Raw genomic sequence first — 19,981 nt, 5'->3', positions numbered from 1 at the left:
CATGTTGTACTAAAAGGGCGTGACAGCTCAGCACAGAGCTGCTCACTATGTAGATCCTGCTATCACAGGACTATCAGGCAGCAGTTGTCTTATTCTGGGACGTGACACAAGTAATTTACGACTGCTTCCGGTATGATTCTCAGTCAGACACAGATTATGCTATGCACATGCTATATACACACTGTCAACTCTAGTCAGAATTCAGGGCGGCTGTTCAGTTCCTCACTCCGCATCCTGGAGAATGTTGGTCATCCTCATCTTCCGTGGGTGCTTGAGGGCGAACATGTCGACGATGTCAGTGACATCAACAGCTCCTGAGGTAGGTCTTAAGGAGACGCAGGGCCGACACGCTTCGCTCACACTCGCAAGACGTGATCGGCATCACAGCTAGAATGGCTAGTGTGGCAAAGATGTGCTGTGTCCGACATCTCCGCTCAGCATGCACGGAAACGGAGTCGGAACAAGCAGTGAGAATTTGAAAGAAGCTAACACGACAACTGAAACATGCAACGTCAAAAGTAAAGAGCTTCGAAGTGAGTTTGTTGCCGGTGAAAAAGTAACAGTTAGTTCCAAAAAAGTTCTATTCCAAATGTGCAGCCCTGGCGCGGTGACGTGCACAACGAGCAGTTGAGCACGTGTCCAGAACGATCACGTGATTGCACACAAATCATCCGCGGATCCGTGCAGCGAGCCTGGGCCTGGCCTGACCTTTTTTTTTGGAAAAATCCTGACGGGTTCATTTGCACCCTTCGCACCCCCCTGGATCCGCCCCTGGCCCTCACAAGCGCTGCCTGCATGCCGCTATGCTTGCCGTGTTCTTTGGTTTCTTCAAATGCGGTGAACTGCTAGAAGCACCTACCACGCGCGGCTGTTTGACATTCGAGTCAGGGATGCTCCATGTGCACCTACCACGCTCGAAGACAGACCCGTCCGGGGAAGGTACGACGGTGCTGATCGGGCCAGCGGTGCCGCCATACTGCGCTGTGAGAGTCATGCTCACCTACCTCACTGCAACCGCCTCTGCTCGTCCAGGCAGTGCTGTGTTCATCCTGGCCAACGGGCAACGCCTCAACCGCAGCACTTTTACAGCCCACGTACACACGCTGCTTAGCACCAGCGGCGTGGCAAACTGGCAGGACTATGCAGGCCACAGCTTCCGTATCGGGGCCGCTACCACTGCTGCCCTTGCTGGCGTCCCCGACCACCAGATCCGCTCCGCGGGGCGGTGGCGCAGTGATGCATGCCTACGCTACATCCGGACACCACCGTCATCGGCCCGAACGCTGGCCAGCAAACTATCCTCAGTAAGATCATCTCCCTGACACCGATGTTTCTCGATTCACACAATTCCCTCATAATGAACTATGCTATGCTGCACTGCAATACTGTTGTGTATGGGTATGTACTGGCGGTATGGCGAGTCACTCATAACTGGTCTGCCTTTCTAGTGCGGCATTATGGCCTTATGGTCCTGCCTTTCCATTGCGGCAATCACAGCCTCCGGGCTTCTGCCTTCCTGCAGCAATCACAGCCTCCGGGCTTCTGCCTTTCTGCGGCACTCGTAGCCTCACGGGCTCGTGCCTACCTTGCGGCAAAGACCAACCAGTTCCTCGTCACCAGTACTTACCCAACACAACCTAGCCTTATTCGTGTGGTGTATGCCTGTCTGCATGCCGTCTGTGTGCGCGGAATGCTAATGATGTATGCCTGCCTGCATGCCGTCTGCGTGCGCGGAATGCTAATGCTGACTAGCAGGTGATATAACAGGTGCTCACACTCTTCCCAGACTCTGCATATTGTTTCACTGTGCAGGCACGCACACATACTAGCATGCACGCGTGCATGCAGACATGCATCTGCATATGCTCACCCTCATGAGCGCGGCTGCACCCTTTGTTTCAAGTATGTCCTTGATGGCGGAAAGTTTTCCCCGCCATTCCTCGCATATCTTCTGGGTTCTTCCGGGTGCATTGCATCATATTCTTCATTATATCAGTAAAGCTGAACTCGGATGGTGAGCCAATATAATTATGATGAAGAAAGGAAAAGACAAAATGTTACGAGTTATGACAAACTGTCCACCAACGTAACCAGATCTTATACCGTCAGCGAGTGCGACAACTTTCGGCATTCTTTGTTGCCGTGGCGCGTAGCTCATGCTCTTCTTCGTTGCGTTCTCCTCCCCCTCTTGGACCATTCTGAACCTGAGCCTTCCAAGTTGGAAGGTTGTTGGTTTGCGCCTTGGAGAAGTGTTGGAGCTAGGTGTCAGGTCGCCGAATGTCTCAGTACTCCTTGTCAGTTTTGTGCCAGTTTGTCGCACTCGCTGACGGTATAAGATCCGGTTACGTTGGTGGACAGTTTGTCATAACTCGTAACAATTTGTCTTTTTCCTTTCTTCATCATAATTATATCAGTAGCACAAAGTTTCCCAGCAGGTACTGGGACTGCAATTTTGCGCTCCCTGGTACACTGAATCTGAAATTTAGATCTCGGGGATTCCAGACTTTTACCACAGCATGTGTTTATGTGATACTGTGTGACGTCAAACATACATGGACATGATCCATACAGTTCTCTATTGTAAGCCCTGCGCTTATATTGGAGCGGCTGCGTTTGTATACGTCAGGCGAAATAGCACGTCATAGCCCCAAGAGTTCAAGTCCCTCGCCTGCCATAGATCATTCAAGAGACTTTTAAAGGTTTATTTTTATGGTTAGCCAGCATCTAGGCTTGGACTTGGAGTCGTGACTCAACTGTGACTCAACTGTGCTTTCTTCTTCTTTATTTTTCTTTTTTTCCCTTTCTCTTTTTTCTTTTTGAGTATTTGCAGTCTGTGTTTTCTGTGTTTTTCTCTCTTTCGTGGAGGCTTGCTTGTTGTATCCTTGGCTCTCGGCCGTTACTTTATCGCCATCATAATATAGGGCACCATTGCCCGTTTGGTCTGCGATACAAAATAAAATTTCAACAACATAGTACATTTGAGACCAGCGGGAAGAAGATGACGACGTCCACTAATTTAGTATCTGTGCACACGAATATGCTGTGTGTGTGACTTTGTGTGTCAGCTATGACGTCAAACCCTTTGGTTCCATGCCTAACATATTGGTCAGAACCATCCTGCAAAGTTTGAATGATGTAGGTTGAACGATCGCGCCGCCAACCATACATTTTGAAATTATCTTCGTAGTATACCTTCCACCATTGAAATTTCTTCGAATTTTTTGCTGAGAGGGGTAGCTTGCAACCTCGATATGGCTTGTTCCAGGCATGCTGTGAAGCGAAACCCTGTTGAAGTAGTGGCGGGGATCTGCCCTGCAACTGCTACAACAAAACATGATTCGATCTGAGAAAGCGTGAGACCGCGAATCTCGGTTGAATATTGAGTACAGTAAAACGTGTAACTAAGGACCACCGTGACTAGCGACCAGCCTGGTACTACAGACCACTTCACCAGGCACGGACGGTCTCACATTCGTATTATGGTTGCGCAGTGCAAGCCCCTAAGGACCACCTGCCACTAAAGACCGCTTTTTCTGGCCCCAAGGGTTGGTCGTTAATCACAGGTTTAACTGTATTTCAATCCTTTTCACGACGAAGATGGAGTTCTTTTTGGAGATGGACGTCGCGACAAAAGACATGGTTTCCGACTTCTGGCGTCTGGTGAAGCCAGGGAGCATTAATTTGTGTCCAGTCAGGTCGGCAGCCTAGCCATCGGTGAGCTTGTGTTTGGATCCCGTTCTGCTCGATGTGGTGGATCACAGACAATTCGATATCGCACAAATTGATCTCTGCATCGTGCGTACGGTATTTTATATTCAGAAAATCACAAAGTGTCTCTGTGTGGCCGTCCAATGCCACGAGAAACCCCAATCAGGCTCCTATGTCCTCTGCCTTCTTGATTGAATGTCCACTTTGTTTCAACAACGAACACAACAATCGATGACGGCTTTGCAATGAAAAATACAGCTATACCGGAGCTGAAAAAGGAAGAACAAACGTGCTCAGGATGAGACTCGAGTACACGCGTACTCTCCCAGCAGGTTCTGTGGATGTCGCTCATAGATGCGTAATTTCGCGTGACGTCTTCGAAGCCCTCTTGGAGTGCGCTTATAATAGAGACTGGGCTTCTACAAGAGACTGAGCTTGCAATAGAGATGACACGGTATGTATGTACAGTGTATGAATGTGTGTACATGTATGTATGTGAGAATGTATCTACAGTGAAAGTGTGTATGTATGTACAGTGCACAGTGTATGAATGTGAGTATACCATACTGATAACACTTACGTTGGCATGTAGGCTTGGCTTGAGACCATTGTCCAGTTCCTATACATGTCACTGTGAGTGTACCTTGTGGCATCTCATAACCTCTGTTACAAGTGTATCTTACAGTCTTTCCAAACTCAAATCCTCTGTGTGCATATCGACCATTAGTAGGTTGACCAGGATCTTCACAAATTATCCCTGTTAGAACAACAACACAATTCCATATAGTTTTTATGAGAAGCTTTATCAGACATGGTCATCAGCGCATGGGTGATACTGACTCCCGCTACTGTCTGGAGTTTGTGTTCTCTCGCACACCTCACATTTGAAACTGCCAAAACCACAGTGCAGGGTCGGCTGCGGACAGCCACATTGCCTTGTTTCAAGGGAAAACAGGGTTGCCAGAATGGAGGCAAATGATACAGCAACTGCAGAGTAACCACCCAGATAAATACAGCAAAGAAACCACCGCATTCAGAGCAAAGTAAATACATGGGGCGGGTGGGCGGGTGGGCCCTTGACAAGCAAGACAAAAAGAAGGACAATCTTCTTGCGCAAGCACTGTTCCACAGCGCTCGCTCCACAATGATGTGACGTAAGTTAGTTAACTAGTACCTGAAAGGTCTAGCTAGATTTCGAGTGGATTTCGAAAGCAACGGGTGGGTGATTCAGATTGATACAGCGCCGCATCAAAATAAATTATCTTGTCACACTGCGCAGGCAAGAGCAGCGCGACGCACAAGAAAGTAATCGGCTACTCGGAATCAGTTCCATTTTGCAAAACGGCCGAGATCGCTCACCTGCGGGATCGCTCGCAAAGCTGAGATCGCAGTTCCCTAACCTCCAGCTCAACGCGTATCCAGCGTATCATGGAGATTTGCAAGTACGGTACGCGTCATCGTCGTTCAAAATAAATCTTGCAAAGAGCGGCGACTGATTTGAACCACACAGGCAGTAGTGCTGCCCACCCGAACTTCCTATAGAGAAGGCGATCATAGCGATCGACTTCCCTTTAGCCCCATCCCTTACACAAAAATGTCAACAAAGAGGCATCTTTGGATTGAGGAGTGCTGGTTTCGAAACAACTGGTTTGAAGCTCAAAGTAGAGCTGCTGTTAGCTCAGAGTAGAGCTGCTGTTAGCTCAGGGCAGAGCAGTTGTTAGCTCAAAGTAGAGCTGCGGTTAGCTCAAAGTAGAGCTGCTGTTAGCTCAAAGTAGAGCTGGGGTTAGCTAAAAGTAGAGCTGCTGGTAGCTCAAAGTAGAGCTGCGATTAGCTCAAAGTAGAGCTGCTGTTAGCTCAAAGTAGAGCTGCGGTTAGCTCAATATCGAGCTGCTGTTAGCTCAAAGTAGAGCTGCTGTTAGCTCAACGTAGAGCTGCAATGTTAAATGGATGTAATATAGCGCAAGGCAGAGCCGCAGCAAATAGCTAGATAACACCAGTTGTGAGAGTGGACCCGATTAGTGGGTACGATAATTATAATGATGGTGTGAATAAGTTGGATAGGGAGGGATGGTGGGAAAGGAAACACTGCTGAAGCACGATGCGTTGTCTGGAAGAGCACAACAGGGCAAGCAAGATTTGTTTTTCTTTTCAGCAAAACGGGCTGGTGCCAGGCAGCGGCGAGGAAGAGAGATGCGCCTGCGAAAGCGAGACTGTCCATCCTGAGCAAAAAGATACTTGTCACCAGCACCGAGAGCAGCGACGAAGAATACCAAAAAAAGTATGAACCCTTCCTTCGACAACAAACTCCTCATGGTCAGTTATCATTCTATACCATACCTTCCATCATACCAAGTTTTATCGTCTCAAGTGCTCGCGTTGATGTCCAAAGTCTAAGTTCAATTTGTCGAAAGATAAGCGACAATATTGCTGACGCGGACCAAGAATATACAATAATTCTGATCACATGTCCGCTGTTCACACGACCACCTGCCCAATGGCACTTGAGACTCTTAGGAGGTTAGGCTTGGACTCCGTGAAATATGACTTCAAACCGAACTCACTCCTCCATCCTCCGTGGCGTTGAATTAGACAGTCTGGGATACCTGCACCAGCCGCCACGGAGACACCCCCGGAACGGAGGCTATGTACACCATACTTGTCAGGATCCTCTCCAACTGCCACCAATGCTGCCTATACTAAATCCCTCGCTCTGGAGTATGACATTTGGGACCGAATAACCTTCCTCCTATGGTGGGTTCGGACTCTGCCAAACAATGTCGAGTTTGGTGAGTGATCACCACTGGCGAGAAACTGTTCAACTAGTTGTACTGGTTAGAGGTCTTGTTCCCAACGGCTGATGAACACCCAGTTACCTTCCCGGAACTGGTCGTTCTTTCTGCATTCTAGGAAAACTGCCATACAGTATCGATGAATGGACAGGGCATCTACTCGGACATGAGAAAGATCGTCCCTGCGAAGGAACCCAGCAAACCCTAATGTAGTGAGTGCAGTGCTGCCAAAAAATCCGATTTTTCGCACAGTGTCCGATTTTTTGAAGGCTCTTCCGAAAGCCGGTCCGAAAAGGATACGTCCGAAAAGCAGCCAGAATTGTCAGGGATCAGTACTTTCCTATGCAGAAGTCCTGTATTTTCACTTTTGAGCACAACTGAAGGCACAAATCATAGTACATGTGCTTCTAAAAAGGCTAGCGCTGGCCTGGGGAAGTGCAAAGTAGTAACACTACTAGTACATGTACGAGAATGCTGGCAATAGGGAGGTTTAGTCCCATGTAATCTGTGGGTACTTTACGTGTGTGTACCACGTGATACTCAGTGACCCACGTACACACATTTTCTTATTCACGACATACCGTTTATGGAGGCTCACCCACGTTCTGCCAGAACGAGGGTGAAAATCAGAATGGAGCGCATTGTGCGAGCTGTGAGGGTGCTCAGCTGAAGAAGTTTCCGAAGCACGAAATCAAAATATTCGATGAGCTTCTTAGGCCCGGGTAGCTTCCTCTTTGACCAGGTTTGGGCCTTTCGCTTCATGCTTTTGTTTGTTCCGTGTGACTAAACACAACATTGCAACGTGTTTGCCCTTCATCTACTTTACGTGTATCACCCACGTACGCGTTTCCGTTACGTGGGAACTAAACCAACCTCCCTAGTGAATACAGTACACTCATGTATTACAAAATTCATGACAACGGGGCGCCATATCGGGTACCATGGCAACAAAGTGAATTTTCTTCGTATTTTGGGTGATATTTTGAATTTTCTGGAGAAGAATTTGCGCCATGTGGCCAGCCATCGTGGTAAAGGGTGTCAGATTTTTGGGCGAGAATTATTTGGCAGCACTGTGAGTGTCAGGGTTTTGGAGATCCTGCAATTTTCCAGTAGACAGTGAGACCTTCAGCTTCTTGAGCAGTTTCGGTGTTAGCGGGATTTCCTCCTGCGCTGAGCGGCGAGAAATCTCTTTGCTGCTTGATGTACCCTTTGCACAACGGGTACTCGGCACGGATCAGGATGACTATTGGTGTTATGTTTTCAACTGATTCCATGGACCGCTGCAGAGACTGGCGCTGGTGTACTGGAAGTGGCAATCTTCTTGACTAGGCACAATGGGACCTGCGGCGGATCTGCCGGGAGAGCTAAAATACGTTGACCTTTCACACACCTCTGCCACTGCGTGAAACTTGTCTTGTACTTCTTGACGGTTGACTTGGCTCTGGACCCTTCTAACACAGTTGGTAGCTGTTGAGCCAACAGCGACATCTCCGATGACAGGTGCATTGGCCACTGGAGGTGTTGCAGGCAATCTGCGGGTGATGTGTCATAGCGAGACATACAATCTCAGGGCGAGAATTCAAATACAGCCCAATCTTTGACAATGAGTTGGTTTACATCATATCGACATCTCACTGCTGCTGTTGTTGCCGCAATCATCGTCTTCTCAGAATCATCATCCTCGCCGTCAGCACTACCATCATCATTCATTTCATGTGCCCTGCAGGAATTATTATCTCTTAAAGGGATCGCTAGCTACAAGCGAGGGTCCCTGGTTCGAATTCTGATGGTGACAGTCAATTTTTTCTTCAGACTTTTCCCGTTTGTCTCTTTCCCTCAAACTAGTGAAGATCTTAAAGGGATGTTAATGCATTTTTTGACAAATGACCACCAAGAAGTGCCCCGGAATAACAATGGCCACCATGCAGCAGAATCCCACATTGGTACGATCAGAGTGGCTTGACACTCATAGAACTCCACCATTGTGATAACTTTGACAATCAGGTACAAAAGTGGGATAAGCCAAACATTCTCGCCCTCCCATGGAAAAGTGAATGCATCTACCGCAACACAGCCTGGATTCCACCATCGTGAACAATACCGATCAGTTTTCCTTGTGCTCACACTAGCAAAACAGTCTAGGGTATGTGGGCCCCACACTTCATCCAACCACTCAAAAACAACAGGATTAACACTCCAAACATCGGCGTGGACAATTTTCGAAAAATAGTACGCAAGTTCGTTTTCTTCATGAGGTACCCATTCTGCCACTGGCTGAATACCATACTGCTGGCAAATCCTATAGATTGACAACACTATTTCCTGCAAATGGGCATGCCTACTTCCATTCATCAGAGTATAAACTGCTGAACGTTAACTTGCAGAACGTTTTTTTCACTCGTAACCCCCCCCCCCCACACACACACACACGCACACGCTAACCAATTGATTTAAATCATGTCTCTGGTGCGTAGGGGTAATGCTACAGTCATTGAGAATATGTGCTCAACTGTTTCACGGAAGACCTATCTAGGTTGCTTTATGGCTCTACTCAGAGTCATCTGGCAGCTCCATGTGGTGGTATCATGAGGTTGACATTGAGACACGATGATCTAGTGATTCCAAGTGGAGTCACTTACGTTGACACTCGGGTTTAGGCTGAGACCATGTCTTGGTTGCCATACACGTTGCTGTCAGAGTACCAGTTGGATGACCCACCATGAAATATCCTGTATTACATTCATAAGTTACTGTATCCTGGTATCTCACACCTGAAGATCTGGATTTACCATTGGCAAGTGAATCGAGTTGTAGACAGCTAATACCTGTTAAACATTCAACACAATTATTTTTTAATACACCACCCAACTTGGGTGGGTCAGCAATATTAAAGATAAAGCAAGGGGGAGGGAAGCTTTGTGAAAACGAATTGTACAAAACCGAACGCCAGTATCTAACGGTACTCCTCATGCATGACACTATTGTGGATGAGTTGACTACACTAACAAAGTGTAGTTCCACACGACGTACGTTTTGCCGTGTTGTTAGTGACGGCTCATAAGGTGTGTAAAATTTAAACTCGGATACTGAGTCAATAATAAATGTAAAAAATGTCTCAGTAGCCTGTCAGTTTTGTGCCATATTATCATAGCCAGCAACCACATGTCATCACGTACATTCAAAATCAACATAATTCAGTATCACCTTTCAACGAGGACGAAGAAAAGTCGGCCGAACGAAGCCTAGAGGAAGAAAATAACCCTCTCCACTTCACCATCACGATACTGACATAGGTACGATACGAAACAACTACAAAATCCACAAGAAAACTGTATGGCCATCTTCGCGCTGACTTTGGTCTGAGAAATTTTCTATCACGATCAAAATTGTACGAGGAGCACTCAAAAATAAGCCACAGACGTACCTTTATCGCTCTCTACTCCTTTTTCAAGGCACAAAAGTCGACTCTCCACTTTCAAACCAGGAACCAGACATACCAGTGGTCCTTTTCAGCTGCTCCACGAGCGCAGGTGATGTTCACCAAGGCACGCAGAGCAGCATTCATTCCAGAAAAAGAGCTAAAATACGAGTGAGACTGCATGCCTGAGTACATGAGTACATGCAGAAAATAGTCAACTTCAGCTTTTCTCACGCGGCTCCAAACAGCAACTAGCTTCGACTAGCTACAAAGATTACACCAAAGGATCAAACAACAACCATTTTCTTCAGTACTTTTGGCAGATGGCTTCCTTGTGCTTGGCCCAGCATGCCAAAAATTACCCCTCGGAGGAGTACAAAAATTACAACTCTCAGATGTCCTCGATCGCTGCCCATGTGCATGTGCATTTTCTGACTGTTTAAAGGGGCACTCCGGCTTCATTTTCTACGCCGAGTTTTCGATGCCAAGACGAAGGTAGGTGAAAGAGAAGACACCTCGAACAAGAACGAGTCTCCAGAAGCGATCGAGTCGAGCAGGAAGACGACTTTTGAATTTCGGCCGAGCGAGCGCTGATGACGTAATGAGGGATTAGCTTGCCAGTGGAAATGCATCTGCGCACATACGTTTCACACACTTTTTGGCCAATTTTCAATCGAAGAAGAGGTTGTTTGCTATGTTCTCCCAACGCCGTGAGCGATCCCGTCTTCTATACCCTTCCAGGTACCCTGAAGGTCCTCCAGAGGAGAATTTATCTCCAGCAAAGCGTTGTTGATCCGCTAAATTCGTCTCGAGACATATTCACCCAGTGCAGTGCTGATAAATGTAGAATGTTGAATCTGTGATAATTGTCGACGATGGAGAGAGAGGCCGATAGCCGCTGTCGCAGGGAGAGTGAAGCTGCTGGAAGTAACAACAGGGAGCCCGTTTGTATCACCTGAACAACCAGACTTCAAAGCAGCTTGACCAAATCGGAGGGTGCCTCGTTGCTTATCGTGAATATTACACCGGCATGAATTACTACAAGTATACTGGTGAGTTTTTATCTTGTTTTTGTTCGTATGCTAGTACCCTGGCCTGGAGTTCTCGTTAGCAAATTCCTATTCCCTGGCGTTTTCTAAACATTCCGTGTAGGACTGAATACGTGATCAAGTATTCCGATTTGGGTAAATGTGGAATTTGGACATGTATTTTATTAAAAAAATTCTTTTCCAAATAGAGCGTTTGTAGAGAAATGGTTGCCCAAATACAACAAAATTTATTCTGCAGTTCTACAACTAACTTGTACTGAAATCCAGTCGAAGTAAAAATGATTCTTCATGACAGTTGGGGTCAATGAAATCTGATCCAGGCATAATGAATGGTGACGCCTGCCACCCCGGGAACGAATGCCCATTTGCTGGGGGATACCAAAGTACTCGAAAGTAGTGCGTGTTTCAATGTGGCATGGAAGTTTTATATGATCTCTGGTCAATGCAACATACCATAGCCATCATGAATTGCAGGCCTCGAACGCAACTCCGACCAGAATTGGCAGTTTCCTAAGGTAGATGCTTTATAATTCCATGGCCCCAGCTGTAGTTATAGAGGGTTTTTTGCACATTATTCTTATAGTCGATAGGTTTATACTGATGGCCACAAACAACGGCAGTTCAAACTTCACTGATGTGTTCATGAGCTGAGAGATTTTGGATTGGATTGGTTTATTTAACGTCGAATAACAAACAGGCAGTGTTGCCTTATTACATGAGATCGACTAAAGACAAACAGGCACACAAATGTAAGGAAAAGATTAAAAAGAAAAAAAAGAAAATAGAAAAAAAAAGTAGGATTTAAGACAGCTGCTAGCTAGCAGAGGAAAGATTGCATAATTATTTGATCAGTGAGCAACGTAAGTCGGTGAATTTTTCAGGTGGGGTAAAAGAGCGGTCCGGAATTGACCTGGTTTCTTCAGTGATCGTATAGATGCAGGCAACTTATTCCAGAGAGCGGGACATTGATATGAAGGGCTGCGTGTGGCAGCGGCAGATATGATCCTCGGGAAAAGAAGCAGGGGAACATCTGTGCTCCTCGTTCGACGGGTGTGTGACAGAGGTGTGACAAGGTCATGAAGAAGCACACTACAGATATTATGAATTACACGAAAGGTTAGCAGGAGGAGTTTGCGGCAATACATTGATTGCAGGGGTTGAATGCTGAGGCGTTCAAAAAGAGGGGCAGTTGGAGACAGGAACGGAGCAGAGCAGACAACACGCACAGCTCGCTTGAGAAGTTTCTCAAGACGATCACGTTGTGCAGAGGAAAGGGAAGAGGAAAAGCTGTTGCATGCGTATTGGAATGTGGGTAAAATTATACATCTCAAGTAGGTTGAGCGGCATGGCATTGGGAGGCACTGCCTGTGGCGGAAGGGAATGGCAATCTTTGAGGACACTGTCTTGGCTATATGGTCAACCATTGTGTTCCATTTCAGGTCGTCATCGATGTGCAAGCCCAGGTACTTGGCGCTTGTCACTTGCTGGAGGAGTGAAGCTGCACAGTGCACATTCAATGTCTTGTCGTCATGACGATTGGCAGGAATAAACAATATTTGTGTTTTTCGACTATTCAGGATTAGGTTGCGCTCACCAAGCCAGTTGCTGAGATGGGTGATGGCTGAAGACAGGTTGTGTGACAGCACTACCTTGTCCTTCCTGCTATCGTGTAGCATGATGTCGTCCGCGAATTGGGTTACCTGGACGGCAAACTGATCCACTTCACTGGCCACATCCCTGACATATATGACAAACAATAGTGGTCCCAGTACAGACCCTTGGGGAACCCCACTTGAGCACGTGAAAGATGAGCTACTATCGCCGCTGATGACGACTTGTTGTTGACGATTTGAGAGGTAGTCGCTTAACCAGTTCAGGGCTGTGCCGGAGATTCCAAGCTGGAATAGGTCTTCGACAAGTGTCTGATGCTGGACCTTGTCAAAGGCCTTTGACATGTCCAGGAAAGCAGCGCCAGTTGACAGCCCGTCATCTCGGGCTCTTAGGAATTTGTCTGTAACCATTGTGAGAGCATCCTCTGTAGAGTGCTGGCGTCTGAAGCCAAATTGACAGGACGGGTAAAGATTATGTTCAGCCAGGTATTGACTGAGTTGCTCATGGACGATACGCTCAAGCAGCTTGGAGACTATAGGGAGCAAAGAGACAGGTCTATAGTTGGTGGGTTGACTGGGGTCACCACCTTTGTAGACGGGAGTGATGTTGGCGATTTTCATGTTCGGTGGTTGCTGGCCTTCGGACAATGATTTGTTGAAGATGAGCATCAGTGAGGGTGCAAGAAGGTCAGCGCATGATTTAAGAATCGTTCCGGGCAAGCCATCACTGCCAGTAGCTTTTGTCATGGCTATTGACGATAGGAGCTTACGCACACGGGCAACGGTAACAGGCTTAAAGATTGAAAGGCTGTTCGGAGACATGGGGCCTTGAGGTAGAGTCAAGGCTGGGGGACGTTGAGGATCATTGACAATGCCTGCAAACACATTACCAATGTCATCCGGGGAGCATTTGGGAAGAGTGTGGACTGGCTGCCGTCCGCTCAGCTGATTCAATACACGCCAAGTCTGCCTTGGGTTCCCTGTAGCGTTCACAAATGCTTCATTGTAATGCTGTTCCTTCAGTGCTCGGCTAGTGCGGGTAACCTCCCGTCTGCTCTGCTGGAAGCTGCGGTAGTCCACATCAAGTCTGGTTCTCAGCCACTTACGATGCAGTTTGTTGCGCCTGCGTACAAGCGCTGCGAGCTCCGGGGTATACCATGGTGCGACATTGTGGGCACGGTGCTTCCGAGGCCGGAGTGGTGCATGTTGATCTACGAGTGACATGAGACACTCGTGCCACTGGGTCCACATTTCGGTACAGGTTCCCTTCATGGAGCACAGGTTAGCACACTGGATATCTTGCCGAAACAGGTCCATATTGATACGTCTGATGTTCCGTGTCTGTGCAGGAGCTGCAGGAGGAATTCGAATTGGAACCATGTTGAAAGGGGTTGTCACAGCATGGTGGTCGCTGAAGGAGATAGCATGAGTCGTAGCAGGAGAAGCACATCCCATTGTGCTATATACTAAGTCAATTGTAGTTGGTGGTCCTCTTAGTCCAATACGAGTGGGGCTGCGTACATGCTGCTGCAGTCCATAACTTGTAGCAATATCAGCCAGCCGCATATGATTACTGCAATTGCGACTGGTGTCAACATTAAAGTCTCCACAAAGTATTGTCTGCGTCGTTGGGCTGCAGGCTTTACTCAGCAGGGCTTCAAAGGAGTCATTTCTCTCCACTATTTCTGTTGTGCACACAGGTTTGTCCAATATGCATTGACCGTATTGGGTATGGTACCTGCTCTGAGAAGGGAATCGCTGGAGCCACAGTCCAACTATACAGGCTTTCAAGAAACAGAGAGGAGCCATCTTTGCAAGCTGATACCTGATGTGTACCGACAGAATTCTCACGAGATACCTTACAGACTACGCCTGGTGTATACTTCATAGTACTCCTTCGACTACTGTCTAGAATCAAGTCGACTGAAGCAAGTTCAAACAACTCTGGCTTCAAACGAGCCGTCGATTAGACAAACAAAACATTCTCTCATATACTAGAGCACTCTGACAACTTGAAACTCGGATGTTGAGCCATAAATAAATGTAAAAGAGAAAAGGACATATGGATACGAGTTAAGATTAACTCTCCATCACTGTAACATGATACTATATACAGTCAGAAACTCTTTGGTCTTTCCATAACCTTGAACCTTCCAAGTTGGAAGGCTGTCGGTTAGCGCTACGGAGATGTGTTGAAGTTAGGTGTCAGGACGTAGAATGTCTCAGTACTCTGTCAGTTTTGTGCCTAGTTATTGCACTTTCTGACTGTATATAGTATCATGTTACAGTGATGGAGAGTTACTCTTAACTCGTATCCATATGTCCTTTTCTCTTTTACACTCTGACAACTCACGACCTATTCCTAACGATTGCCACCGCTTATAAATATGTAGAGTACTGATTGGAATGTGCTCACAATCTCAACAATCCAGTGCTATAATTATTTGAACTATGTGTTCCTTCCATAAATGTTGTATCCACATATAATCCACAGTGCTGCAAAGTTTCAGAGTTCTCAGGGTTTCAAACAAAATTATTTCAAATACAGTGAAATAGTTCGTGGACATTATAGCGTAACTTGTAGTTCCCTGGTCCTTTTCTTTGCTATAAATTAATCCTTTGCTCTCTAGCCACCGGCGAGTCCAACAGTGAAATTGTTAGTTCATATTTATGTGGGTATGTGGGGGGGGGGGGGGGGTGAACATATTTCTATATAAGGGACCTGCAACTGTAATACCACAGTACAGTAGATAGCAAATATGTAGAAAACAGAAATGCATGTTCCCATCATTGTACGTGGACGGGCGCAGCAGGCCGAAGCTATCAGCCAGAACAGGATTTACAATCGCCTAGAGATACTTGAGCTTTTCCAGTATTCTCCGTGAGCTGTCCCATTCCACAATGGTTCATGCCACCATTATTTCTGGTAGTATCCATGTGCATTATTCCAAGAACATCTCGGATTCTTCAACAATTTGTGCCACGGCAAAAGACAACGCTTGACTCGGTCACTGGGGCTGTCAAACTTCACATCACAAATGAACTTCAATTTCTCATCTGGTTCAAGTATATGTACTGCCATGACTTGACCATGCTTCATCCACAGCTGGGCGAACATTGTGGCGTTGAATTCCATAGCGCACCTTCTTGCTGCCATGCAGGAATATGTTAAGAGAAGTGAACATATTCTTACTAAAAAAACAACAGCCACTGAAGAGGATAGCATTAGCAATAGCCTTGGGTGAATTTCCTGCAGGTACACGTTGTTGGTAGGTCTACTGGTCGGTCTCCGTATCGTCAAGTTCAGAAATCACCTGTACTACACATCTTGTAGAAGGGATCCTGATCGAAAAAATTTCTGATCATAAAATTCACTAAACTGAGGGCGAGACAAATAGTCAGTACTCCCCGATTCCGTCTAGCTGCTTTGATCAAGTGATGCTAACAAGCTCCCCGTTGTTACTTCCAGCAGCTTCACTTTCCCTGCGACAGCGGCTATCAACCTTTCTGTCCATCGTCGACAATTATCACAGATTCAACATTCTACATTTGTCAGCACTGCACTGGGTGAATATGTCTCGAGACGAATTTAGCGGATCAACAACGCTTTGCTGGAGATAAATTCTCCTCTGGAGGACCTTCAGGGTACCTGGAAGGGTATAGAAGACGGGATCGCTCACGACGTTGAGAGAACATAGAAAACAACCTCCTCTTCGATTGAAAATTGGCCAAAAAGTATGTGAAATGTATGTGCGCAGATGCATTTCCACTGGCAAGCTAATCCCTCATTACGTCATCAGCGCTCGCTCGGCCGAAATTCAAAAGTCGTCTTCCTGCTCGACTCGATCGCTTCTGGAGACTCGTTCTTGTTCGAGGGGTCTTCTCTTTCACCAACCTTCGTCTTGGCATCGAAAACTCGGCGTAGAAAATGAAGCCGGAGTGCCCCTTTAATATCATAGTGTTACAGTTGTAGATAGTTGCTTCATAACTCGTTCTCATGTGTTTCTTCTCTTTTTTACATTTATTACTGGCTCAGAATACGAGTTCAAATACGACAATTTATTATTATTTTTATTTTTATTATTATGAAATGACCCAAAGGCAATGTGCCTATCGAGGGGTTTATTTGATTGAAAGAACAGTAGATGTAGATGTATGTACAAAGACAAGTAGGGATTGATGAGGAGAGAAATGGGGAAAATCAACTGCAAGGTGGCGGAATTCCGTTGATTGCATAAGCATAGTCAGCTGTAAATTTCCTGAGGGCAGCTTTGAACTTATAGAGCGAGGCTTCCGATGTTAGACTGGGGGTAAACAGTTCCATAAAATAGCAGTTCGGAACATGAAGAGAGACTTAGACAATGATTTAAATTTGGGAAGAATGATTTTATTTGGTCGTCGCTCACTATTCGTAATCTTGAAATGGAAATCAGCAAGGTAATCACGATGATGGAAAACATATCTGTGAAAAGTAGTGAGACTGATGATTTGACGACAATAGGCTAGTGACTCTAGGGAGCATTTAGAATTTAAGACAGATTTGGAAGAAGTGTAATCAAATGCAATTTTTTTCTTTTTCAGTAGAGCTCTAGCAAACCTTGCCTGTAATTGATCAAGAGTGGTCATGGGTTTCTTATTAGATCCAAACGACCACACCGTACAGCTATATTCGATCACAGGTCTTACGAACCCTTTGTACAGTATGATCATTGCCGAAGGCGTAAGTTGCTGGGACATAATTGACAGTAGGTGCACTCGATATCTGAACTTCGAAGTTATTGAGGCGACATGTTTGCGGAAATCCAGGTTGTCGGTCAAGGTGATACCAAGATGTTGCAGTTCGGAAACCACCGTTAATGGCTCATTGTACATTTGGTATTGGATTCCTGCAGTAGGTGTATCATTGATAGCTCTATGGCACAGCACGGATGTCTTGCTTGCTGAGAATTTAATTTAATTTGTTCCTGCCCCATGTTTGACATGCATCGAGATCAGACTGCATGTTCGCTCTACTGGCGAGGGTGTCTTCAGGTTTGTAAGCCAGTAGAAGGGTGACATCATCTGCAAATAGATATTGCGTGCAATGTTGCATAGCGTTGGGCAGGTCATTTATATAGAGTAGGAATAGGAGTGGTGAAAGGTGGGAACCTTGGGGCACTCCGCAGTTGATGCTCCGCTTCTTCGATTTAGTGCTATGTACCTTCACTTCAATTTGTCGATCCCCTAAGAAGCTCTTCAGCCATTTTACTGACGAAGCTGTAGCAATCTTACCGAATTTCTTTAGGAGTATAGAGTGGTCGACCCGGTCGAAAGCTTTCCTGAAATCTAGAGATATCAGGTCAAAATTAGTGCCATCATCAATATTTACAGCCATTGATTGGGTTAGCAAGATAAGTTGGTCCGTTACAGACTTGTTGCGTACATATGCGAATTGACCTTTACAAATTACACCCTGGGTCATCAAGTATCGAAGTAGACGTTCCGAGAGAATCTTTTCCATTAGTTTCGCTATGCATGGGAGAAGGGATATAGGTCTGTAATTGGTAGGCTCTTTGGCGCAACCTCTATTCTTGTACACCGGTATTACAGTGGATGATTTCCAGGAGGACGGAACACACCATCATCAAGGCTGTAGTTGAACAATACTGATAGTGATTGGGAAAGGATATCTGCGAATTGCTTTAGTATACGGTTTGTCAGGTTGATGTCTGATGATGATTTATGTTGTTGCAGCCTCTTTGCTGCATCGAAGACTTCAACAGGGCGTATGTTTCCGAATCCAAATTTGTTTCCATCGACGTCGGCTTCATTGATTGTTATACTAGTTGCTACAGTATTCGGCGGCGTTGACTGAGTGGTGCATTGGCGGGCAAAGAAGGTACACAGCGTTTCGGCCTTCGCTTGATCTGTTTTGTGAATTTCATTGCCGTTCTGCAGGTCTGGAATTGCCTTTTTATTTGTTTGGTCAATATTGCATATTGCTTTGGCACGTTTCCACCACGCATAGCCACCCTTTCTTTCCTTGCCAAGCATTGTGTATCCGAGCGTTGACAAGTATGTGTCCTTGGCGGCTCTTAATGACCGGTGGTACAGGTTGCGCGAGAGTTTGTATGCAGCTCGTAAGGAATCGTTGAGTGGCTCCTTTCGGTGGAGCACATAGAGGCGGTTAGTTCGCTGACGTTGCGTCTTAAGTTTTTTTGTGAACCATGGTTGGTTCGACTGGGTGTTTTTCCGGCGTGTGATGGTCGTTGCTGCCTGAATTGCCTGGTCCAGCAGTGCAGAGTAGGCCATGCATCTGAAACTGATGTGCACGTTGGTGCCCTGCATGCATTCGGTCAATGGTAGTGTGCTCAGTTTCTGCCTGAGGAGGTGCATGTCAACCTTTCTGGAGACTGCGGCTGCGTTGACAGTACTTCTAGAGTGGCGTTTCTCTGGTGGAGAATATGCGCAAAATAGAGGACAGTGGTCTGCAATGGGCATGGATGTGTAACATGAAGTGACAAGATGGGGCATATTAGTTAAAATCAGGTCTAGGGACGGATTAGAATCTTTGGTTGGCCTCGTTCCATGGTTCTTGGAGACCATAGTGAAGCCATAGTCGTCAAAGGCGGACTGCATGTGTCTACCTGCAGTGTTCGTAGGGTCTGCGTTGTTCCACTCATTGTTCTTGGAGTTAAAGTCTCCCACGACAATTACTGGACGGTTGTCAACGAGGGGGTGAAGAGGACTGAATGAGTTGCAGAATGCAAGACTATCGTGTCTTGGAGGACGGTACATACAGGAAATGATTGTAGCTCCTGTTTCGACAGTTATCATCTCTGAATTGTTGCACTCTAGATCCCGGCGGCGCATAGCACAAAGGGCGGACGAAGAGAAAACTGCTACCCCACCACCACCCAAGTCGCTCCATGTAGTGCTGCACTGGGACCGGTCACGACGGAACAGGTCGTAACCTGGTATCTTAATGATCTCGTCTGGGATGCACGAATTTAGCCACGTTTCCGTTATATGATTTAGATGGACAATAGGCAGCAGTAACAAACAGCAGTTTCACACGGCGATTGTTTCATGACTCAGCGGCTGATTGTCAAGTAAATGGTGCTGGCAGTGGACATTATAGCGTAACTTGTAGTTCCTTGGTCCTTTTTCTTTACTATGAAATAATCATTGACGTACATATATTGGACAGAGCTAGAGAACAGCAGCGGAAGCATGTATAGCACGGCTGTGCATGTTGTACGCGTATCTGTGTTATTATTACTATTCATTATTATTATTTGAAACTCGGATGTTGAGCCATAAATAAATGTAGAAAGGAAAAGGACATATGGATACGAGTTAAGAGTAACTCTCCATCACTGTAACATGATTAGGGCTGAAACGAACACAACATTTGAGAGGGGAACT

At 46.3% G+C, this 19,981-nt stretch overlaps 1 protein-coding gene across 1 annotated transcript in view; it reads right to left on the bottom strand.

Annotated features, from left to right (window-relative positions):
- LOC135810400 (CUB and sushi domain-containing protein 1-like) overlaps window positions 1-13,954 on the bottom strand; it is a 187,479-nt gene extending 173,525 nt beyond the window's left edge. Inside the window, exons 1-3 of the mRNA XM_065323893.1 lie at window positions 12,559-13,954; window positions 9,137-9,322; window positions 4,289-4,465 (exon numbers count right to left, since the gene is read on the bottom strand). Coding sequence (XP_065179965.1) covers window positions 4,289-4,465; window positions 9,137-9,322; window positions 12,559-13,954 — 1,759 coding nt within the window. The remainder of the gene's footprint in view (window positions 1-4,288; window positions 4,466-9,136; window positions 9,323-12,558) is intronic.
- Window positions 13,955-19,981: the final 6,027 nt, after the last annotated feature.

The sequence above is a fragment of the Sycon ciliatum genome, chromosome 2, assembly GCF_964019385.1.
Source record: "Sycon ciliatum chromosome 2, ocSycCili1.1, whole genome shotgun sequence".
Taxonomy (NCBI): Eukaryota; Metazoa; Porifera; class Calcarea; order Leucosolenida; family Sycettidae; genus Sycon; species Sycon ciliatum.
Note: the sequence above shows the minus strand (reverse complement) of the source record. Positions and strands in the feature narration are given on the sequence as shown.